Source organism: Thermobia domestica, chromosome 8 (assembly GCF_964235325.1).
Source record: "Thermobia domestica chromosome 8, izTheDome1.hap1.1, whole genome shotgun sequence".
NCBI lineage: Eukaryota > Metazoa > Arthropoda > Insecta > Zygentoma > Lepismatidae > Thermobia > Thermobia domestica.
In genome coordinates, this window is record NC_137461.1 from 9439208 (window position 1) to 9465587 (window position 26380).

The 26380-nt window shown below is 34.9% G+C and overlaps 1 protein-coding gene across 1 annotated transcript in view; it reads right to left on the bottom strand.

The window, feature by feature from the left end:
- Positions 1–26380, bottom strand: part of LOC145692677 (uncharacterized) — a 1521027-nt gene that overhangs the window by 1230108 nt on the left and 264539 nt on the right. The window contains exons 52-58 of the mRNA XM_081768059.1: positions 16706–16756; positions 12225–12239; positions 6532–6552; positions 5574–5642; positions 4787–4858; positions 4216–4287; positions 1674–1727 (exon numbers count right to left, since the gene is read on the bottom strand). Of these exons, the coding sequence (XP_081624185.1) occupies positions 1674–1727; positions 4216–4287; positions 4787–4858; positions 5574–5642; positions 6532–6552; positions 12225–12239; positions 16706–16756 (354 nt within the window). The remainder of the gene's footprint in view (positions 1–1673; positions 1728–4215; positions 4288–4786; positions 4859–5573; positions 5643–6531; positions 6553–12224; positions 12240–16705; positions 16757–26380) is intronic.

Below are 26380 nucleotides of genomic sequence, written 5' to 3' on the forward strand. Positions count from 1 at the left end.
GTGGAGTGACTAAGTATTGCTGAGTTTTGAAATATTCCAAGAAAGTGAAAACTGTATTTAATGGCAGCGAACATGTTTCAGGAAGCTGCAAAAGTATTTCTTTAAATGTCGTAGCATATGCTTGTAGTATTCACTGTCATCCTAAGAGTAATAACACATATAATAGCATGCGTGGAATTAAAAATATAAGTTGTTCATTAATTCCCAGTTTCAATATAACTTTTGCAAAACAAGCCTCATTATTCATTACTATGGTTATTTGATTAATATTATCCTTTCTGTTTATTTGTTTTGCAAATTGTTATTAAATATGCCCCTAATCTGATCACACAATTTTCCACACAGATATTCATGAGCAAGGAATCAAATTTCTTCTTACACCTTCGTTGTTTAAGAGTACAAAGGGCTAGTGTCTACTTGCGTTTCTCTTGCCAATTTACTTAATAAGATATGAAATACGATATACGGTATTTCAACTGAAAAAGATAGTATCCTATTAGTTATACAACCTTTCGTCAAACAAAGTGTTACAAGCAACCAGGAAAACTAGAATTGATATCAAATATTCAGATCATGTCTTGCCCCCTCCCCCCACTTTTAACGTCCAACCGCCGCCACTGACAGTGTCTGTTTAATTAAGGAAGCATTAAAGGGAATTGGAGATTTCAAGATTGGAGGGCAGATCATTAACAAGATCAGGTATGCAGATGATACGGTTATAATAGCTAAAACCGAAGGGGGACTACAGGAGATGATTGGCAAAATAGTTGACACTGGAAAACTATATGGAATGGAAATCAACATCGTAAAGTCTAAAGTTAGGACAATATCCCGTGGAAACACGCCCTTATGGATCAGAATAGAACAAAGAGAACTAGAAGAGGTCGATAATTTCAAGTATCTAGGAAGTATTTTGGTGACAGACGCTTACTGCATCAAAGAGATTAGGTCATGGATTACCATAGCTAAAGAGGAATTCAACAAACGATCACTCTTAACTAGCAAGTTTAATATTGGACTTAGAAAGAAGTTGATCAAGTGCTATATATGGAGCATTGGACTGTATGGTTCAGACTTGGACATTTCGGAAGTAAGAGAAGAAATATTTAGAGAGCTTCGAAATGTGGTGTTCGAGGAAGATGGTGAGGATAAAATAGACAGAGGGAGCAACAAATGAAGAAGGTTTGAAACGGATAGGAGAGAAGAGGACACTTACAACCACCATCCCTCGTAGAAAGGTCAATTGGATTGAACACATCTTACGAAGAAATTGTCTTCTTTATATCGCCATAAAAGGTAAGATGGAAGGAAAGCAAGGAATAGGAAGAAGAAGAACACAAGTGATCGATGAATTGAGAAATAGAAGAAAATATTGGGAGTTAAAAGGGGAAGCTGAAAATTGAGAAACGTGGAGAAACATTTCTAGGCCCAAATCTAAAATTGAAAAAAAAAAACCTCATTAGTTCCAGTACCTGCCGAAAGACGGAATACTGAATAATAATACTCTTGTAATAATGTTGAAATTTAAACATATTTTCTGTCACACAGAAACAAGCAAAATTAAAGTAGGTTTCAAAACCTTTTTCCTAAAATTATTACGAATAGAAAGTGAAGCAATAACGAATACTAATAATCAATTGCAGAATTGATTTATGAATGAAATAAGTTTTTACCTCGAGCGTAGAACTTGATTAACTTCACAACTCGTTCAATAACAGACTCTTTACCTATAAAAAATGAATACATATAATTAGATAAATAGAATTCATTAAACAATAATATTTAATATTATTTTATTGGATCAATTTTTCACAATAGTAAACATTTTTTTCTTCTATAATCGAAAATTTATTAACTTCATTTAGTGATTAGGATCACTTGAAGATAAAACTTAAATAATAAACTTCATTTAAATAAAATAATAATAATACAGCTAGTAGATACATACAGGGTGTCCATAACCTTTTAGGTCTAATTTTTACAGGTTACAGAGGGGTCCAATATACGTATTTTGAGATAGGAAACCGAAGGTCGAAAACGAATAGTTCACGTGATCTTGAAGTTACAGCAATTTGTGGGAATAATTACAATTTCAATAACAAATGTGTTTATCAAGTCGATATAACTTACTTTATTGTGCACAACACTATATCTGAGTATGTAAGGTTTAGTACAAACCACTGCTGCACTGTGCATACCAGAAGCTCACAGTAACTGCACAAAAAGACTTTCACCAATCTCAATTCAAGTAGCATAATGCCTAAGGAAATTTTGCCTCACTCGCTCAAACATCACCGGCGTCTCTTGCACAATTAAGCAAGCAGCTACGACTCTTGCAAGCAAGTCCTCCTCGGATTTTCCTGGCAATTCTTACACCAAGAACTTGATGTGTCCTCAAAGGAAAAAGTCGAGTGGGTAAAGATATGAGGACTGGCCATCGAATGAGGCATCTTCTTTCAATCCAACGATTAAGAAAGGTTGTTTCCGAATAATGGCGAACATCCACATCGAAGTGGGCAGGTGCGCCGTCATGTTGTACCCACATTCTCGTGCGGACATCTAGAAGTACAGTCTCCAATAGTTCGAGCAGTACATCACGAAGGAAGGAAAGTCCTTGGTGTATTAATCGTAAGTAGAATCCAAGGATGACTTGTTTGCAAGAGTCCTAGCTACCATCTTAATTGTCCAAGAGACGCCAGGGATATTTGAGAAACTGAGACAAAATTTCCTTATGTGTTGTGCTACGTCCATCGAGGTTGGTGGTCGTCATTTTGTACAGTTACTGTGAGTTTTTGGTACGTGCAGTGCAGCAGTAAATTGTTTGTACTAAACCGTACACATTCAGGTGTAGTGTTACGCACAATAAAACAGGTTACATCGACTTCATAAACACATTTGTTAATGAAATATCGTACTTGTCTCCACAGATTGTTGCAACTTCAAGATGGCATGGTGTTTGAACTAGCCCTTTCCGACCTTCGGTTTCCTATCTCAAAATGAGTATATTTGACCCCTGTATCACTTGTATAAGTTTAATTCAAAATGTTATGGACACCCTGTATAAACTTACCTGATTTGAATCTGAAGTTTGTTTAAAGTTCCTAAATTGGTATCGCTTTAAATTGTTGCTTTGAGTCAATTATTTCTTGAACTAATTTTCCTGTTTAGTAAATAACTTCATGTATATTTTAAGTCCACATTCACAAACGTACATATTTCTTCCCACAGTGCTGTGTCAGAGTTTATAGTAATAAAATGAAGAAGTATCAGTTTGTATGATTTAATTATTTGTTTATTGAATATGTGAATAGTCTGTCAAACTTTTTTAAAAAAAGAAGAACAAGAACTTGTTAACTCAGAACTATTTTGTATTCTTTGGTAAAAAAAAGTAATAACGAAAAATATAGAGTTTAAAAGAAAAAACATCAACAGTGCTGTAGACAACATGTTAAATAATCGAAGAAAAACTTCTTTAAACGTGTTTCGCTAATCTTTTATCTACTTAAAATGAGCAAAGTAGAAGGAATTTTGAATGATGGCGTATTTTGCTGCGAAAGATCCAAGTTATTAGAATTTGCGTCAGAAAAATATTGATGTAAGAACGCTATGTTGTAATATATTTGGAAATCAAATTCCAATTTCTTGCAGCTGAACCACTTAAAAGGTCTAATACTGCGAAATTAAAATACAGCTAATTTTACAGCAATTATGTGATATCTTCAAATAGATAAAAGATAATCGAAATGTGGAACAAGAGCGCGCTAGACAATATTATTTTGCATTAGGTACCGTTATCTCGAGTCACCCACTAGCTTTCCGTTTGCAAGCATTTATAAACGCGAAAATAAATGCCGATTTTCTAAACGGCTGGAAATCAAAAGCAGATAAGTGAGTCGTGATAACGGTATCTCATGTAAAATTATATTGTCTAGCAAGCTCTTGTTCCGCTTTACGATTATCTTCTATCTATTTGAAGATATCACTTAATTACTGTAAAATTAACTGTAATTTAATTTCCTTGTGGCGGGCCTTCTTAAAGTTCATTTATCCGTAGCATTTTGTACAATACAACTTCCTTGTTCAGATCTACTAACACAGAAGAACTTAACATTAGGATGATTTTACTCATTCAATATATGATCACAATTTCGGTTCATGCAAATTGGAAGTATGAACAATTTCCTTATCAGGACTTTCTAATAATATACGACTTACTTTCTCCTTTCTTGAGTTGTAGCAAAATCTTTTCCAATCTTCTCATAAATATATCTTTAGCAACTGCATCTTCTGTAATTCGGAAAGAAAACTTTTATAAATATTTCTATGGACATTGTTATGAACAATTGTAAGAATTACATATCATTTGTATAATAATTACATTAATAAGTTATCATATTGTTTACAAAAATCAGTCTCAAAGTTTATCAACTCTAAACAATTTTTCTCAACGAATTAACATATGTTGTTTTTAGTTAGATGTATTCCACTGCAATACCAATTTATCTATAAAAACTATTAATTTGAAAGTCGATAATATAACGTTTATTTCCGTTTTTTTAGAAAGTCTCCTTTTTGAATTTGATTAGTTCAATGGACAAATTTATTTAAATTAAATTAGAACTATTATATTTTTAGATGTAAAATTTCGCATAAATAGTTAAAACGATCGCTATAAGTATGTATTTCCAGAACGTTAATTAATGTTGAGTGATTTAAATATGTATCAGTATTACCTATACAAAATCTCATATTATATCAGAGTATAAAAGAACATAAACCAACATACCTCTTTGCATCTTTAACTCTGACCAGAAGTCTATTATTTGATCTAAGAATTTCTTTTGCATTTCTTCGTTAGCTAAAACAAAACATAAAATTAGTAACACTCCAACACTAAACTCTTCTGATACGGGTAATTCTGATATTTTAATTTTGATATCTGATAACCTAACATATAACTTTGATCTGAATAATTCTGACATTCAAGTATTTCACTTCTACATTGATAAACCTTATATTTAAAAAAAAAAAAAAAAAACCTCATAAGAACTTTCACTACTACATATTAATTTGCACTTCAGGACCTCACAAGTTCCCTAATTATTTTCATATTATAAATGCTAATGAACAGTGGCGTCTTTAGGGGGACTATTGGACTCAAGCTCCCCCCTCCCACACACACACACACACACGAAATAAATTTGTTAGTTTTTCGCATTCCACGTACAACAACAATCTTTCTTATCATTTCCAAGAATTTCATTGGCTTTCCAGAAATTTGTGAAATTTTACTCCAAGTCAAATTTCACATATTGCAAAACAAAAAGGTGACCGATTGGCAAAATCAATTCTTGACTATATATCAAGAAACAAAAGGGAATCATACGTCTTAATACAACATGGTGTGACAAAATCATAAACGCCGTGAAGTAACAAGGAACAAAATGGTTCAAGATAGATTGTTGTGTGAAACAGTTAAATTGACCTTCATCTATCAGTTAATAAGTTAAGATAAAACAAAAAAACGTAGGAACGAACTATATAAATTAACATCAAGAAAATAGTTTACTTACTCTGGCTAAATGTTGCATTCCATAACTCAATTATAGTAGTCACACGTTCTCTGATCTTATCCTCATTATCTGTAATAATAATAATAATAATTTATATTTCGTTTCCTAGTATGTAGAATACACAAATGGAAACTTTAAAAGAAGAATCAAAGTTAATAAGTTCCTGAGACATTTATCAGCAGATCTCCAAACCAATTGGACTTAACAATTTGAAATTTCGTACAAATGTTACCTTAGAGTCTGGGACAACACATGCTCTTTTAAAATTCGATCAATTAGTGGAAAGAGATGAATAAAGTATTTTTCTATCTCTTCATCAGATACTTACATTGATAATTAGTGCATATCAGTATCAAATTTGTACGAATGTTCTCTTTAAACTCTAGTGTGTATATACAGGGTGTTTCAAAATAATACCGAGAACGTTTGGGAAGTGAATCCCTGACACCAAGATAAGACAAGAACTATAGACCAATTTAGAATTTAATTTGATGTACTCACAAACTACCTCTATAAAACTTGTTGCGGAAGTACCTTAGGATTTTGAAACATAAATATTTGGATAGTACATATACTAGTTCCGAAGTGTCTATGTACTATACTACATACACAATCTTTACCCGACTACGGTGGGTCCAATATTTTTGGTGCTATGGACCTTGAAATTTAATTTTTTCATGTTTTCAGCAGCGTATACCTCCAAAAAGAATAATTTGTGCACCTAGATTGGTCTAAAATTTTTGTCTTATCTTGGTTCAGGAATCACCTCCTAAACGTTGTCGATGTTGTTTTGAGACACCCTTTATATTGAATATTGATTAAATTAAAACACATCAATAATATAATGTTAAACAAATTTGTATATCCTACAAATGAAAAACTATTGCCGAAATGAAGCAATTTAAAATCACGTTTGTTTTAAAGACAATAAAATAAAATGTGATTAATTTGTACTTACATTTATCATTTACTTTTCCTCCTGTAAATTGAAATACAATATGTTAATATGGTATGATGCAATACTATTTCAAATACTAAATTAATTTTTCAAAAAGTCAGCTTAAATAAACATTATAAATGTTCTTTGATGAAGAACTGAATACGAATGTTTGTTAAACATTTGTAAAAATATAAATGTTGATGAAGTATTTAATTATATGTGTGTATTAATTCACAATAGTATCTCAGAAAGAAATCATATCATTTTACCTAAGAATAATAAATTACTCAAAAGCTATATGTACGGTTTTAATGATATAAGTGAATCTTCCGCTAACTAGAGACGACGTTGTAATATCCACAACTAGACAATCTTTGAGTTTAACGTCGCACGATTATGTCTGTTAGGTTAAGGGAGACTACGATTAAACCAAGTGAATGATAATGGAAGAATTGTTGGAATGAGAAAAAGTGGGAGGAAACGGGAGTACTCCGAAAAAACTCACACGCACGATTTTGTCTACCAAAAACTTACTGACTGGGGATAGAACCAGTGCCTCCACGCACCGGAGATAAGCGCTCTACCATTAAGCCACTGCGCCCTCCAGTCTACAACTAGAGCACAATTTAGGTACTTTTGAGTCTACTCTTTCGAAACATTTAACTGGAGTACTTATGGTAAACATTATTATAATAGAATTTTTTTTTCGAGGATACAAAAAATGAAAACTTCTAGAAAAGTATGGTAAGTTTTAAGCCGATATAAGAGTAATGTGCTGTTAAAAGTTTAGAGAATTTCCTTGAATAAGAACATAAGCTTGTCCAATATGTAACTAGAAAGACCATGCCGGTTGTCTTTTTACGACAATGAAAACTTCGTGAGCTCCTAAAATTCATGGCATACAGGACAACAAGTAAAGAAGACGCCTACACTTCCTCAACGACGTCTTTATACAAAAATGTCAAACAGAAATGCTATGGAAAATTGTTGACTGGTTTATTACTGCTCCAGGATAACGTGTCTGCACTCATATTCATCCCAATCGCATGCTGCTACTTAGGAATGTCACTTCATAGAGAATAAACATCCACTTCATATCGTAGATCAAGTATGACCAAATGGCGCTCACCGTGCGGACTCCAACTCAGGAGTAAAAGCTTAAGACGTAAGATTTGTGCTTTCTTTAACTGCAGGCCAAAACAAAAGAGCGTATCTGGTTACAACAATATACTTGAAAAGGAAGTCTTGTAAATTTTCTTTAGTAGATATTATGAAACATTTTGCGTCTTCAGATATTTAGCAGTATAAATTAGCAGGCTTTTATTATTTACCCAGGGAAATTCTTCGAATCGGATTGACAACGCTGTTTTCACTCCCAATAAGTCACTGTTTGCTGATCTCGCACTTTTCGACCAACAATCAATGGTGAAATATCCATGATACAGGTTATGCTTTGTCTTTTGTCGCTTTGCTTCATGAGTACAAACTTCTTCATAAGATATTTGCAAAATTTAGGAAAATAGAAAGTGAAAATCGTAGTTCCGTGACGGTATAGTAATTCGATTATTTGCTCTTTATTTCATTTACTACATCTGTTCATGGTCATACAACAAAACTGGACGTGTGGGTTTAAAATATGCACATAAACATTTATATAACTATTACATTCAGATTACTCTAAATTCGCTAATATACATTATTATATACATTTTATTTTCACGTACAGTAATTATTTTGAATATATTTTTATAAACACAGTTCAAGCATTGCTCTATCAAATACCTTTTAAGTTTCATTCTAAAGTTATTTACAGAAACCTGATTTTTTTGAACATGATGGAAGTAGATGGTGTAATAGAGTACCATCAACAGTAGCTAACTTCAAACAGATATTCTCAGATCAGCAGCCAAGTAAATACTGTTGTATCTTGCAACGTTCTGAGGGCAGACATTCAGACAAATATAATAGGGCAATTGTGGGCGTGGAATATATACTTCACGCCTGTGTGATTGGACTCTTCTGATTGGTGGTTGAAGTGGCGGCTTCTGATTGGTACTTGAATTGGCGGGATATGATTGGTGTTCATATTAGGCTCAGTTAGAATCCTGTGTCTCTGTTAAGGTTCGCTTTTTCTTTCGTGATTCCAACAGCTTCTTTTACCCTCATATCCCAAACTCTTGAGCATTTTGCTATTATTTTAGTATCTGTGAATACAATCTTATGTTTCTAATTGATATATGACCAAATCCGGGCTAAACCAACCAGAAAAATCCGAGCTGGCTGAACATAGCATCAATCATAAACATAAGATTTCATTCACAGATACTAAAATAATAGCAAAACGCTCAAGAGTTTGGGATAGAAGAGTAAAAGAAGCTGTTGCAATCACGCATGGAAAAACGAACCTTAACAGAGACAAAAGATTTCAACTGAGTCAAATATGGACACCAATCATATCCCGCCATTTCAAGTACCAATCAGAAGCTGCCATTTCAACCACCAATCAGAAGAGTCCTCAATTACAAACACAGAAATGAAATGTATTCCACGCACTCTATTGCCTCATCCTACTTGCCTGAAGATGAGGATAATATCAGTCCTTGAAACGTTGCGAGATAAAACAGTATTAACCTGGCTGCTACTCCGAGAACACCTGTTGGTAGTACGTTGCCAGGAAAGCTTCAATGGATATTTTAGTGACTGATTTATTGTATATGTTTGTTCTGTGTGTGCATGCAAGTGAATATTATCTTTCGTTCTTGTATTGTAATTCTGTATATCGTTATTGACAATAAATTCTCTACAATTTTTATATATGTTAATATTTCAAAGAAATATATCGAAGAAAGAGTCATCATTTGAAGTTCTTTAAAAATATTTGTGCATGGGAAATTCCATTCCACTCCTGTTGGTATCCTTACCACATTTTTGTGTAGTCTAAAAACGACTAGACTTTTAGGAGTGTTTTTCCAAAACATTAAGCCATATTTTATTACGGCATGAAAATTTAAGTAATACATACACTTATCTTTTTTTTACATTAATCTTATCTCTTACATATGTAATTACGTAATATAGTTTGTGTATTTTAGTTGGCATATGAGGCTTCCAATTAAATTTATTATTTTTACACCGAGAAAGTTAACAGCTTTAACATATCTAATTGTTTTATCATTTGTTTTTGTTGTAGTATTAGTTTGATAACTTGTAGGGTTATGAAAATTTAAGGCGCATGTTTTGATAGCATTAATAACACAGTCACACAAAGAAATAAATAAAAAGTATGTGCGCCGTACCCCACGTTATGGAATATATGTATTGGTTATACAAAATCCAAATTTTGAAACCCTAGGACGATTGAACGTGTCGATTTGTTTCATGGGCAAAAATCGTGCGTCCTTCCTATCCAAAATCGCTCAAGTTTTTCACTCATAACAAAACATTGACACGGTCAATCATCCTCCTGGGGTTTCGAAATGTGAATTCTGTGTAACAAAATACATCAAATGCATACACTTGGGTCCGCCACACAGATTTTTTTTTTTTTTTTTGGTACAGCTGTATTACGAGTATCCTCCCATCCAAAATGGCTTGTTTTTTGCCCATCGCTTGTTTTTTCATTCTTTCATAAATTTGCTTAGAATATATGTCCCTTCAGGACTTACTTTAAGGTAAATGGATACTACTACTATTACCATTAGAAGATATGTCTTATAATCAATCTCAATGTATTGTTGCTATCAAGAATCTTAAAAACACATCACACTAATATTGTATTTTTGTTTCGCTATTTTCAGTATCTTTTGTAGTCATTTTATGCTGTCTGAAATTGAAGTAATTTATTCTAGTAATGTGACATTTTCTAGTTTTATTTAGTTGTATGTTTAATATAATTGCTTTGAAAATTTCAGGTGAAATTTATTTTACTTTTTTCTTGTTTGTTTTAATTAAATTAATTTTTATTAATGATGTAAATTTCAAAGCGAAGTTTTATAATAGGACTTATCATGTGTTATATACACCACTTATATTGGTTAGCTTATAAATAATATTTCATGACTCCAAGCTAAGTAAAAAGTAAAATAACTAAGACTATTTGAACTAACATACCTTGTTATTATATGTGTTTCATTTGTTTTCATGATAGAGGTATTTGATTTAAAATATTTATTTTTACAACGTGTGCTTCATGATATAGAAAGCATGCATTTATAACTTTTGTTTCATAATGTATGCTTAGTGAGTTTACCAGAATCTGGTCAATGTTTGATATCCATTTTTTGTCATTCTTGTTGGTAATTTGATTGTGGTGGTTAAATTGTATGTTTGAAGCACAAAAATTCAAACTCTTCAGTAAGTTTTCCACTCAAATCACACACAACAATTGGCATGTATATTTCTTACCATGAAAATATTCCAGTATTTCTTTCTATATTATTGGTAGATGTATTAATAAGGGTCTATTATTATCTGGCGTCCTACATATACACAAATAAGACATACTTTTGCAAGGTATTATATTACATTCAACTATTCTCCTTCACTTAATTTCTCAAACTTAATATACTTTTTAGTTTCATGTCTTCTTTCTACAAAAAATACATGATCCAACACTTAAGAAATTTGTTCTATACTATCTTCTTGCACAGATAAAGTTTGGAATTGTATATATTCTTCAAGTCATCTCTATGTCAATGTGTATTGTAAATTCTTCGAGAGACTACTTTGAAAGACTCTAGGAGCCACAAGTATGTGTTTCTAGGCTTTACGCACAATCTAAATGTTTGTAATATTGTAATTGAAGGTAAAACACATATGAATCATTCGTTGTACTTATTGTATACAGGGTGTCTGTAAACAACACCGACAACGTTTGGCAGGTGATTCCTGACATCAAGATAAGACGAAAAGTATAGATCAACCTGGGTGCACAAATGATTGCTTTTCAAGTTATAGGCTGCCGAAAACATGAAAAAAATAGTTTAAAGTTACATAGCTGCAAAACTAATGGACCCACCGTAGTCGTGTCAAAATTTAACTTAGGAACTAATATTTGTTCTATTCAAAAAATCCATGTTTCAGAATTCTAAGGTACTCACGAACATTTTTTATAGAAGGAGTTTGACTATGGGTATATAATTTGAAGTTCTCACCAACCATCTGTATAAAAATTGTTGCGGAAGTACAACAGAATTCTGAAACTTGGATATTTGGATAAAGCACATACTAGTTCCTAAGTGAAGTCTTTGTTTGACTACGGTAGGTCCCATACTTTTACAGCTATGGACCTTTAAAGTTCATTTTTTTTAAATATGTTTTCGGCAACCTATAACTCTAAAAGCAAGCATTTGTGCACGCAGATTGGTCTATACTTGTCGTCTTATCTTGCTGTAAGAAATCAGTTCCCAAACGTTGTCGGTGTTGTTTTGAAACACCTAGTATATCATAGTGTCAATAGATACACTATAAGTATTAAAAAGTTCGATACACAATTTCTATACAGGACTGATGCATTAAAAAATCTTAATACTCTACCATTCTACACACAATATAATACACTACAATTTTGAAAAGAAAATTATATCTAGGTTAATAAAGCATTATAAATTGCAAAGGTTAAATTTAAGCACATAAGTCATAGTTGAGATATTGCCCTATACTTTATGATGTTATTTAATCAATGTGAACTTAAAGGCAAAAATTGTACTTACCTATATAGATACGGTCTGCAAATGAAAAGTAAGAATGGTGAGCAACCCAAAACAAATAAGTAACAAGTTATGAAAACTTACTAAATGTACACATTTAGAAATATTTTTAATAACGTATTCAAGCTTGAATGTTGTGTTAATGAAATGGATACAAATATATTAACGTATGTTCGTTCAAAAGAAATTATAGCTATATTCTGACAAAGAAACAAACTAGCAGTATGTTTAACTAAATAAAAATTCTAACAGTTAATAATACTAAGTAAAGACTTAAACTCGATTGTACAGAGTCCGCTAGAAAAATGTACACACCCTTTGTCATCCAGCATCAGGATCCTGGCGTTGACAATTGTTCTGAAGTTTAAGTATGTTGTAGTATGGTTTTTCGGCCAACAGATGTCGGCACTGCCAATTCTTTTTAGTTAGCATTATGTTGTAGTACGAATTTTCGCTCAACAGATGTCGGTACTGTCAGCACGGTCAGTGAGATAAGAAAATGACAATAGCACGCTTGACATTCGGGCAGCGTAAGTACGTTTCGAAGTGTTTTATCAGGTTTAAGAATTCCATCGAAGTGGAGTATCAGTGGAGAGAAGAATTTGGTACTGAACCATCAACCCGCCTAACAATCAAACGCACTGTTCACAAGTTTGAGGCGCATGGTCGCTGCAGCGGTCAATGTATCAATGGAGACTGATGCATATGCCTCTGTTATCTTCTGGCGAAGGTTTTCGAGCGTCCCAAGCAACGGCAAACATACTGAGAAAAAATGTAGGTGGCGTACTTAAAAAGATAGGATACATGCGTAATTCCTGTAGTTTTTGGACTTAACGTACAGCAAACGTATAACTGAAAACGCATGTTTTATAATACTTTCTGTATAAGTGTTCCATCTATACCTACTTTCTGTATGAAACAATGTAGATGGTCAGGATCTCACATACAAATGGACGTATATAATATATAGCTGACGAAGGTATCATAAGTATATACATGTGATATACGGAAAACTGTTAGATGTCAGACATCCTGCAACAGCATGATGTAACATCTAAGGACAGTGCCTATGTAGCATACGGATAACGTATGCTCCATACAGATTTCTATAGTAAGCAACAGGATACCGTACATTTGTACAATATACAGCTGGCCGGAGAACGGATTTTTCTCTGTGCATTTCAAGTTAAAACAATGCCGACATGTGTTAGACGAAAACCCATACAACAACATACTTAAATTTTAGAACAATTGTCAACGACAGTATCCTGACACAGAATGACAAAGAGTGTGTACATTTTTCTGACGAACTCTTTAGATGTGATTAAGTGTTGCAAAATGTGTTTAAACTTGAATGGAAATATTAGTACCTCATGCTAGGTCTTTTAGATTAAGAAATTGGTAATAAATATGGTGAATCTTGATGAGATGAGTGCTGTATGTTGAATAATGTAAAATAACGGTTCACAATGTTGACTTGGGTTTAATACCAAATATTTCGAATGATATAAGACGGTGAAATGATGTTACTGATTGTTAGGTCGAATTTCGACTCAAAATGAATATTTAAGTTATACATCATAATATATAGGAATCATATCACCAAAGTACAGAAGAATTGTGGCTTTGAGATGGTTGATGATTCTGTTATGGAAGTAATGTTACGTGCTAAATCATGCTATTATTAATCCAATTAAAGATTTCTTATTAAGTTACAGTTTAGTATTTGATCATTATAGGAAGTTAGCTATATAACGTTAATAAGAGAAAACGAGATGATCTTTAACAATTCAGATGCGTTATTTGTCTACTACAATTTCACATTGGGTAATTTCGTATTTATGATCCTCATTACAGTTACGATTATATTTGTGATCACCTACAATAAGATATATTTTGTAACAGATGAAATTTTAAAAAGGATTTTATGATAACACTAAAATATACTAGTTCTAAACATGCAATTTAATATACTATAATGTAATACAAATTGGAAAAAGGTATTACACTATAGAACAATACAAAATAATAACGATTTTTGGTAGATTGATTTTGATTAGGATTAAGTTGAGTTGATTTTGAGTTTAACATCCCTTTCAGCAACGAGACCATGTGAAACGTGGACCTACTGATTAATGTGGAATCCGAACCACATGAGCTTCCGCTCGGAACCGAGCCTAGGTCTTCTACGCCGAAAGCCAATTCACTAACAGCTTAGCCACGAAGGAGCTCTTGATTAGGATTAGGAATTAGATTTCTAGGTTTTCAGCATCTATGGCCATGTTAACTCGTCACTAGGTTTAGGATTAGGAATTAGATTTCTGGGCTTTCGGCATCTATGGCCATGTTAGCCCGTCACTAGGTTTAGGATTAGGAATTAGATTTCTGGGTTTTCGGCATCTATGGCCATGTTAACCCGCCAGTAGGATTAGGATTAGGATTTAGATTCCTGGGCTTTCGGCATCTATGGCCATGTTAACCCGCCAGTAGGATTAGGATTAGGAATTAGATTTCTGGGCTTTCGGCATCTAAGGCCATGTTAACCCGTAACAAGGATTAGGATTAGGAATTAGATTTCTGGGCTTTCGGCATCTATGGCCATGTTAACCCGTCACTAGGATTAGGATTAGGATTTAGATTTCTGGGCTTTCGGCATCTATGGCCATGTTAACCCGTCACTAGGATTAGGATTAGGATTTAGATTTCTGGGCTTTCGGCATCTATGGCCATGTTAACTCGTAACTAGGATTAGAATTAGGAATTAGCTTTCTGGGCATTCGGCATCTATGGCCATGTTAACTCGTAACTAGGATAAGGATTAGGAATTAGATTTCTGGGCTTTCGGCATCTATGGCCATGTTAACTCGTAACTAGGATAAGGATTAGGAATTAGATTTCTGGGCTTTCGGCATCTATGGCCATGTTAACTCGTAACTAGGATAAGGATTAGGAATTAGAATTCTGGGCTTTCGGCATCTATGGCCATGTTAACCCGTAACTAGGATAAGGATTAGGAATTAGAATTCTGGGCTTTCGGCATCTATGGCCATGTTAACTCGTAACTAGGATTAGGATTAAGAATTAGATTTCTGGGCTTTCGGCATCTATGGCCATGTTAGCCTGTCACTAAGATTATGATTAGGAATTAGATTTCTGGGCTTTCGGCATCTATGGCCATGTTAGCCTGTCACTAAGATTATGATTAGGAATTAGATTTCTGGGCTTTCGGCATCTAAGGCCATGTTAACCCGTCACTAGGATTAGGATTAGGAATTAGATTTCTGTGCTTTCGGCATCTATGGCCATGTTAACCGTAACTAGGATTAGGATTAGGAATTAGATTTCTGTGCTTTCGGCATCTATGACCATGTTAACCCGTAACTAGGATTAGGATTAGGAATTATATTTCTAGGCTTTCGACATCTATGGCCATGTTAGCCCGTCACTAGGGATAGGATTAGGAATTAGATTTCTGGGCTCTCGGCATCTATGGCCATGTTAACCCGTCACTAGGAATAGGATTAGGAATTATATTTCTGGGCTTTCGGCATCTATGGCCATGTTAGTCCGTCACTAGGAATAGGTTTAGGATTTAGATTTCTGGTCTTACGCCATCTATGGCCATGTTAACCCGTCACTAGGATTAGGATTAGGAATTATATTTCTGGGCTTTCGGCATCTATGGCCATGTTAACTCGTCACGTATATGACGGATGACATCTCTCGGCGGTCACACTATCTGAGGAAAGGGAAGGAAGGAAGTGTCTTCGAACTTGTATGTTAGGTACCATCCCAGTATTACCTGTGTGAATGACTTCACTCAGGATGGCTGGCCTGAAAAAACTTTTTAACTTTTTCCACCGAATGTCCCCACTAGGAATCGAACCCGGCACTGCTCATAGGTTGATTTCGAGTTAGTCATGAAATGAAATTTCGAGTTTTACGTCCCACGGTTATGCCGGTTAGGCTAAAGGAGACGGTGATAATGAGTAATGAATGAAATGGTGGAATGAAGAAAGTGGGAGGAAACGGGAGAACCTCGAGAAAACCCATTCACACGGTGTTTGTCCACCACAAAGTTCACTTGGCGGGAGCAGGGTTTGAACCCGAGACCCCTAGCACCAGAGGTGAACGCTCTACCACTGAGCCACCGCGTCGAGTTAGGATCTATAATACGTGGACCTACAGCAACTTAACATGGGATCCGAACCACGTGAGTTTAAACCAAAAATCGAATCGGTATTTTCGGTCCGAAGGAACTTACACTAACGTCATAGCCATCCAATTCAATATAATGACTTACGACTTGCAAGTCCTAAAATAAGCACCAGAATAGATTATATTAAATGAACTTAATGCTTAAGACACTTACTAACAATTATTTACAGTACTATTACAGTAATAACGAGAACTATGAATAAAGATTTACATAAATGATACACACAGTATTCAGAAACAAGTTTGCAATGCTGATTTATACTTACATGGGAATTTGATAACGATTGTCAAAACCCCGTTGATGTCTTCTTTCACAGCTTAAAACAAACAAGAAAAAAACGTGTAAAAGTAGTACTTTTTTTAAAACTAATAACTAAAAAAACCTATAATGTAAAGACATGTTGACAAATAGTGTTGTGATAAAAGTAGTAGGAATACAAATGTAGTAAACTTCAAATATAAGATTCTAAAGACAAAAATATAGAATATCAAATATAGACGCATGAGAAGAAAAATAGAACATCTGATTAGTTTTTGATACCTAGATAGTATTATTATAAATATATCACATTGACTTGATCCCTACTCTTCCGTTGGAAGCGCTGCTATCGGCTGAAGGAATTCCACTCGCTTTCTATCGCTTAGCAACAGCTGAATCCTTATTGGTTCAACGCGTGTGTGTGTGAGGGTGTGAGATTTCGTTCGCATTTTTGCCACGACTCAAGGTATTTTGACAGCACAATAGTAATGATATTTGATACCTAGGTAGTATTATTAGTAATGAAATTAGGTGCGAAAGTGACCAAACAACACTGATTTCCACACAGCAAAGACGGTAAGAGATATCGGGATGCGGTTTTTTCTCAATTGATTCACCAAAAAAGAATAGGTTCTACCTTGTCCAATAACTCTCTATTCAAACCGGAAATGATTCAAAATAACAATTTCCGGTTTCAGCATTTATCACAAAATATCAATAATCTATAGCAACAAGCGGTTTTGTGCAATCAATTCATGATATCAAAATAGCATACCATCACAATTCACAACAGAAAACCGGAAGTGGTTGAAATTCTCTACTACTTCCGGTTTCAATACTGTTTCTCATAGAGCAAAAACAATAAGAGATATCAAGGAGTGTTCCTTAAAATTAATTCAGCTTCCCAAGTATAAGTTCCATCTTCTCTCTTAATCGTATATTAAAAGCGGAAGTGGATCCAATTAACTACTTCCGGTTTCAGCATTTATCGTTATAGAACAAAAAGGTATAAGATCAACAAATGGTTTTCTGTAATGAATTCAGGGTATGATAAAATACCATCACAACCCACAAGATTCTATGAAAACCGAGAGTGGATGAAGTCTAAATACTACTTCCGGTTTCAATACTGTCTCTTACCGTTATTGGTAAGACACATCGACATGTGACTTTTTTACAACTAGTATGCGGCTATTTGAAGCGTTCACAAAGCGTTTACCATGTATTTAAATGTGGATGGCTAATCACAATCCGCTGCAAACGCAAAAGCAATAAAAACGCGGAGAAAACGTGAGCTCGAGCGTATTTGGTTGCATGTCGCAACAATAGACTGCCTGTTGTTTAAAGGTGTCTAAAGAAAGCGAAAAAAGGAAAGACGTGTTGCCATTCAAGGGGATTTTAGCAAGAAACAGCTGCTTGGAAATACTTTGTGCAGAGTATTGGAATTCTGCTATTATAGACCTGGATCTGACAAAAAAAAAAAAAAAAAAAAAAAGATCTGGAAAACCTGACTGGTTCACAGTATGATTTATAACTCTGGCGAAAGTAATATTACCGAGTAGCTATCTAGATCGAGTTTGCTGCGGGGAGTAACGCATCAAAAACGCATTCTCGAATAGCCGTACGCTTAAGAGCCTGCCTTACTAAAAATAATACAAAATATACCATTTTTCCCTTGCTTGTTTATTCATCAATGAAAGAAGATAATGAAATGCAAGTCAACACAATCACAGACAATACTATTCTACAACAGAAAATATGAACCTAAATAATGTTCAGTGTTGCCAACCATAGAAATTACAGTGTTGCCAGAAAAACAATTTCCCTAAAATCTAAGTTAAGGCAGCGAGTAAAGGAACAAACTCAACTGCATTTGGTTACGTATCATATTGTTTTGGTTTCCTATGAACTACTTTTTAAATAATAGTTGTATTTAGTTTGTAATAAACAAAATAGTTTTAACATACAATTATTAAAACTAAATAATAATGTTAATTAAAAAGTAGTTCACAAGAAACCAAAACAACACGATACGTGATCAAATGCGGTTGAGTTCATTCCTCTATTCACTTAGATTTTAGGGAAATTGGTTTTCTGGCAACACTGTAATTTCTATGGATGGCAACACTGAACATTCTTCAGGTTTATATTTTCTGTTGTAGAATAGCATTATCTATGATTGTGATGACTTTCATTTCATTATCTCCTTTCACTGATGAATAATCAAGCAAAAGAAAAATGATAAATTTTGTATTATTTTTAGTAAGGCAGGCTCTTAATTCAGCGTCTCAAGAACAGTGTTTCTTCCACACATGTTTTTTTGGGGGCAATGCTCCCTCCCCCCGGAGCTCTTGAGAGTGCCGCCTGGAGGAAACCAAAATAATACTTATATAATATAATAATAAATATATTAGTGCTGTTTGAAAATAATATATGTCCCTGCGAATACAAAGTATGCCCGTCCCTCCGGAACATTTTTTAAAGTAAGACTGCTCAAGAATAGGATCTATCTTCTCCGTTAACTCTCTATTCAAACCGAAAGTGGTTTAAATTAACTATTTCCGGTTTCACCATTTATCGCTAAAGAACAAAATAGTATGAAATAGCATAAATGTCTTTTTGCAAACAACTCAGGGTGTCAAGAGAACATAATATCAAAGCCCGTAACACTCTACCAGAACCGGAAGTGATTGTAATTTACTACTACTTTCAGTTTAAATACTGATGTCTGTAGAGCGAAAACGGTAGGAGATATTGAGATGCAGGTTCTTGCAGTAAATTCATCTTCTTAAGAGTAGGTTCAATCAGTAGCGGACCAAGGGCCAGGCAACCCAGGGCGCCAAAATGACTCTCAAAAAATAAATTGTATAACACGTGTTTTCTACTGACTTTTTTGGTTTATATTCTTGTAAAGTAGCGTCAATTACATAATGTTTATCCATTCCATCATGGAAGAAGAGTAAAATACAGGCTAGGACTAGGGGGACGCAAAAGGTCACTTTGCCCGGGTGAAAATTTTGCTTTGGTCCACCCCCGGGATCCATCTCCTCACTTAACCCTCTATTCAAACTGAAAGTGGTTCAAATTAACCATTTCCTGTTTCAACATTCATCACCATAGAACAAAAGTGGTGATATATAACCAAAAATAATTTTCTGCAATCGTTTCAATGTATCAAGAGCACGTAAAAACCTGTAGCACTTTATAAAACCGTAAGTGGTTGAAATTCACTACTGTTTTCGGTTTCAATAGTGATTCCCGTAGAAGAAAACAGTAAGAGATTCTTATGATCGATTCAGCTTCCCAAAAGTAGCTTCTGTTCTCTCCTTTAATCACCTATTCAATCCTTAATTGGTTCAAATTGTCGATTTCCGGTTTCAACCTTTATCGCCATAGAATAAAAAACTGTAAGGTACAGGGAGCAGTGGCGTTTTGGTATGAATTTATCGTCCAAAGAACATGTTCTATTTTTTTTTTATCTTATTCCTCTAATATACCCATGCTTCACACGGGGGCTGTATTTGGAAGTCAACGCCTGTGGGAGTATCAGCATTGATTTCAGCGACCGCGGAAACTATGGATTTGACACTAATATCAGTCAGTTTGGATTACTTTTGTATGTCTCGGTATCTCACGACCACTACTCCCCGGTGACCCCCGGCCCGGAGCCGAATAATGTGAATTTGGAAGTTAATGCGATCGGAGTTTCACCATTGATTTCAGCGACCGAGAAAACTATGAATTCGACATTAATATCGGTCATTTTCTACTACTCTTACATGTCCCGGTAAACGCCTCCTGAGACCCCCTGGTTCGAATTTTGGCAAAGACGTTTAACTCTGGTCTGAAGTCTGGACCAAGATATTCGTGACTAAAATTTGGTAACTCTTGGTCAATTTGTCTGGTTCCCAAGCCGGTTCCGGTAAACGCCCCCCCCCCCTGAGACCTCCGGTTCTAAATTTTAAAAAAGGGTTTTAAAAAGGTCTTGATCTGGGGCCTGGGCCAGGGTACCCCTGACCAAAATTTGGTAACTCTCGGTCCACTCGTCTGGTCTCCAAGCCGCACACAGACAGACACACAAACATACACTTTATTTTATTTATATTAGATAAGATATGCGACCAATAACTATAGATGTACTACTCTAAATTTGAGTATTGCATTCCCACAGTTTGGAAGCCTATCGTATTTTTACTCTGTGAAAAGAAACTTACTTGTTTCTGTTATGCTTACAAAATATAAATAACAGTTACGTGGAAACAATGATCGATATGTGTAATCTGTAACCAAATAGTCGCAAAAGGTCTCACTATAGGTTTCAAAGGAAACCAAATGCAACAATGAAAACCAAATCAGAATGAATTCAGCTGCCGAGAACATGTACAAAATAGTATTCCTTCAGATAACTATTTATCAGTAGCACAAATGTACTAAAAGAAACATTTCTGAGCTTACAATAGTTTAATAACACAGACACAATATGTAAGTACCGATATCAAATTAATAAGTGTGGAAAACTGCTTCTTTAAAGATCAAAGTTAATTGCTCCGAAGGAACTTTACATGCTTTTAAATTGAATTTATTTTTCTACGTGTGAGGTCAAATGAAAGGATGCAAAATATACAACTCGTATCATGGTAAGTACTTGAATGAATTACAAGGATTTTAAGCAATACGTTCTAGCTGTGGAAAACAAGATTTATACAAAATGGCGATATATCTTGAAGTAAACGTATTGATAATTACACTAATATTTGCAAATTCATCAACTGTTATCAATTTCCGTAATTATAATTTTGAAAGTATATATTTTCCTTCTAATTATGAGGAAGATATGTTTTCCAAATTGACTCTGACACCAGAATTCAAAGCAAGGCGCAACGAGAATGTTTAATACCTTTGTCGCTCATAAATCACTTTATTTGATTGCAGAAAGTATAATAGATTTTTTTTTGCCTGTCCTGCTAACTTCCTCTGAAAATTAATAATTGGTTTTGAAATATAATAATATTGAAATATTAATTTAATAAATAAACCATCAACTTGAATTTGGTTGCTAGATGTGTTCTCAAATCATTATAGTTTAAGAGGATAAAAGAAGAAAATTTACGTATTTAGCTGATTCACGTATTACCCAAACAATTAAAACTTTATACAGTGAAATTTTGATGTAACGAAGTGAATAAGTCTATAAGCAAACGTTCAGAATTACGAAATTAGCTTAGGACCGTCTCCCTTTTCCCTATTTAAGGGGACAGACTACTAAATATTTTTCAAAAGCTAACAATTTTTCTTTTGCCATTTTTTCGTAAATGAAAAGAGATAACGAAATGTAACTTACCTCGATACTAGATAATGTTATTCTACACCCGAAAAAAGAATCGGAAGAAATTTTCAGTGTTGCCATCCATAGAAATTACAGTGTGACTAGAATTTGAATTACCCAGAAATCTAGGTTATAGCAGCGACTAGATAAATGAACTCAACAGCAATTGATGACTTATCATGCTGTCTGTGTTTCTTGTTAGCTACTTTTTAAATAATATTTGTATTTATTTTGTAATAAAGAGTACAAAATAAATAATTTTTAATAAACAGTAGAATTAAAATACAAATATTATTTAAAAAGTAGTTAACAAGGAACATAGAGAGCATGATAAGTCATCAATTGCCGTTGAGTTCAGCCGGGCTCAGGTTGAAAATCTCCAAAACTTTTTGGGCCCGGGCTGGGCCGGGCCTAGGTACATTCGGGCTGGATTGGGCTCGGGACGAAACATTCGGCCCGTGCAGGTTTCTACTACATACTGAAGATGACATGTCAGTAGGAGATACAATGATTAGATGTATACGATTTGTAGATGATATGATACTTGTTGCCAAATATGAAAAGAAAATTTGAGGGCGTGCTGTAAAGAATATTAGATGAAAATGAATATTAGAAAGACAAAAGCCATGGTGATTGGAACGAAGTGGTCGGTGTCAAATATAGAAGTAGGAGAGAAGAAAATAGAACAGATGGGTAGTTTTTGATATCTGGATAGCACCATTAGTGTGAACGTGAAATAGAAGCAAGAATAGAAATAACGAAAGAAGCCGTTAGAAGAGAGAAAAGTCTATTTTGTGCGACCTTTAAAAGAAGTTGTGTAGAAGAATGGAGAGAGTTAGTTGGATCGAGCGGAAAACAAATGAAGGGTGTTAGAAATAGTCAGGGAGAAAAAGAGCAACTTTAGATATTATTAAGAAGAGGAAGAAAAATTGGTTGGGACATTGCCTCAGCTCTTTCTTTTCCTAACCTTGGCTTACTAAGATTGCAAATGATGTCGCAAAAATCACAACAACGTTATGGAACTTGCGTTGAACTATCCAAATAAGCTATCACAGAGTTTTGCTTTTAGGCACAACGCCTCTGAAATTAACATTGTACTAGATTCATTGAGATTGTTGTGCTTAATCCAAATGTATGAAATAGCTCTGCTAACACAGAGTTCTATAATTATCACAGTTATACCAAAAAGACTAACTTTCTTCTCGATTTCTGCTGTGAAAATGTCTCGTCTATACAAAGAAAGACAAAGTAGGACAAACAAGAAATAATCAGATTCGAAATTTCGTGCAATGTTCAACTTTGTCAGCTACGTTACAAAGGAATTCTGTTTACAAAGTTTTAAAAAGAAATTATATGGCTTTAACCAAATGTTCGCGAGTAAACTAATATTATGTGACAACTTCAATCAATGAAATATGTTATTCAATAGTCAGTAAGAACACTTAAATTATTTCAAATCTTCATACTGTTATTTCTAGGGCCCGGCAGTTTATGTTATAACATATTTATTTTACATGGAAATCGGATAATGGGATGAAATCTTCACGTATCAGGCGAAAACCAGCTGAAATAAGCAAAGTTGATAGAACATATTTTCCACATTTTCCAATTTATAAACATTTTTTTTTCACCTTTCTAATGATAAGACATATTTCTATATAAATAGGATGGATAAGAAGTACTGACAACCCTGCCGCACATGCAATCTAAGTGACGGAGAACCGCGAGGTGGCAGCGCCTGCGAAAGGAATGTCACTTGCGGAACTGAGGTGAGTGGGAATGCTGTAGCTAGTCAGGATAGCAGTGGCGTAAAATTGGTATCGCGAGTGGACGTGCTCTAAACGATGTTCACTAAACAGGAGCAGCGCTTGTGGATCCAAATTGAAGTGGCACGTGGTCGTAGTGCACGAGAATGTTATCAGGGACTTCGCGAAGCCTGTGGTGATGCAGCGTTGCCATACCACACCGTGACGCGATGGGTTAAAGTGTTTCGTGAAGGCAGGGAGAACGTGGAAGACTGCCAACCATGTTGCACCATGCTGTACCAGAAGGGCAGACTGTGAATACGCCATATTACTGCAGTTTTTTGCAACATCATCTGCGTCCCGCACTTCGGAGAGAACTCTCTGATCTTTTGGTACGGACCCCCATCATCTTGCATGACAATGCACGCTGTCACACAGCCAATGTTTTAACGAATCTTTTACGTGCCTGGCAATGGGAGAATCTGAAACATCCACCGTATACGCCGGATATGTCTCCCTGCGATTACGACCTTTTAGCCAAGATGAAGAAACCACTGGACAACGATACAACACTAGACAAGCCATTCTCAATGTTGTAGGGCGGTCTCTGCAAGACATCATTAGAGAAGAAAGTGCTGACGGAGTACGGCGCCTTCCATACCTGTGGCAGAAGGTTGTGGACATGGGGGTGAGTACATTGAAGGCATGTAGCATGTATTTTCACCCTTAATACAGCAATTTGTGGATTATGACAGTCGTGCCATTATTTTTTATCCATCTTGCACAAAATCGATAATTTTGAAACTTTTTCTCATATGCCTTCTGAAAAAGTAATAAAATCCGCGTTCTCGCTGTGGTCGATTGAACTTGCATCAGACTATGCGAAACGCATTTGGCTTTCTACCAGGTTAAAATTTAGTACTGGATAAATAATGCCGCCTCGCGTTATACTGCCGAAAATCGTTTAAAACAAAAAGCTCTTTGGTCATTGTTGAACGTGCGCACGACAATCATAACTGTTCTTTTTTTCTTTACATTTTTCCTTTTTAACAAAAACAAACAAATTAGCATTTTGTGGTGGAAAAATAGTTATTTTTACATCAGTCAAAATCAACAGTAGTTTTAGCCAGGAGTGCAGTGGAGCAAGTGTAGAGAATGCCTCCTGTGAAGCAATCTGTTTCGTTGAAGTTGAGAGAGCATACATTGCAGAATTTGGGAGTGATGTGTTCTCTACACATGATAAGATATAGTTCTGTAAATTCTGAGAATCCAATGTGGGATATTCGAAGAGATCTTCTGTATTGTAACATTTAGATCTGATGAAGTATAAAAGAAATTTGTGTAGGAAGAAAGCGAAATCACAAACGCTACTTCAACAATGTGACATCGTCGAGTCGAATGTCCTCTTTCTCCGAGGAGGATTGCATCTGATATCCCTCGGTGGAAGTTGGAAAATCTTAATCTTCCTGAGTTTTTGGAGAAGTACTGCGACAAAGAAATTCCTCACAAATCCACAAATCCACAAATCCACGAATCCACATAGACATCCTTAGGAAGGTCTATGTGGAAAATGTCTATAGTGAAACTATGTGTAACATCCGGCAGAAAGTTAAAAATAAAAATTTCTTGTTATCAGTGGACAAAACGATAGACTGTTGTGGATGTTATATAGCCAATGTTGTGTTTGGTATTTTGGAATCGGAACAGGCTGTAGAAATTTTCCTTGTGCATGTTCAACAGTTGGAGAAGGTTAACTATTCTACAATCGCTGGCTGTACTGAAAACGCAATGCAGGTGATTTGTCCAGAAGGCGTTCCCCGTGACAGGCTTCTCGTACTTGTAACGGATGCAGCTAGGTATATGGTGAAAGCAGGAAAAGCCTTGAACGTTCTATATCCCAAAATGATCCACATTACCTGTCTAGCACACGCAGTCCGCAGACTTTGTGAAGAAATTAGAGCAAAATACCCCAACGTAGATCACTTTGTGTCAGATATGAAGAAAATTTTCTTGAAGTGTCCATCACGACGCCAGGCCCTAAAGGAGGCTGCCCCGCACATTGCTTTGCCACCACAAAAGGTAGTGACACGGTGGGGAACATGACTTAAAGCAATTCAATATTACTGGGCCTATGTGCCTATTCTTGCCGAAATAGTTGCTGGATTTCAAACTGAAGATGCAGCATGTATTAATGTTGTTCAGGAATTGCTTAATGATATTAAATTAAAAGATGATATTGTGTACATTTCTGCAAATTTTGGGTTTCTGGTATCATCCATTGAACGATTGGAGACAAATGGTCTTAGTGTGCAAGACTGTCTTGAAACCATGAAAGACAAGTTCACTGCCATCCTGAACAATAATGCTGGATACGGCACTTTCACCAACATCGCCGCTGTTCTGAGTGGTGACGGACAATTAACTCTCAAAAATGTTGAAGAAGATTTAACACCTGCAGATATAGTATTTTGAGGTTTGGTTCTTTGACTTCGTGCTATGTGGAACGTACATTATCACGCTACAAGTCGCTGCTTGTAGATAATAGGCGAAGTTTCACAGAAGAAAACCTAAAAAAGGTCTTCGTGTCAAAATGAAATGCTTAAAATTATTT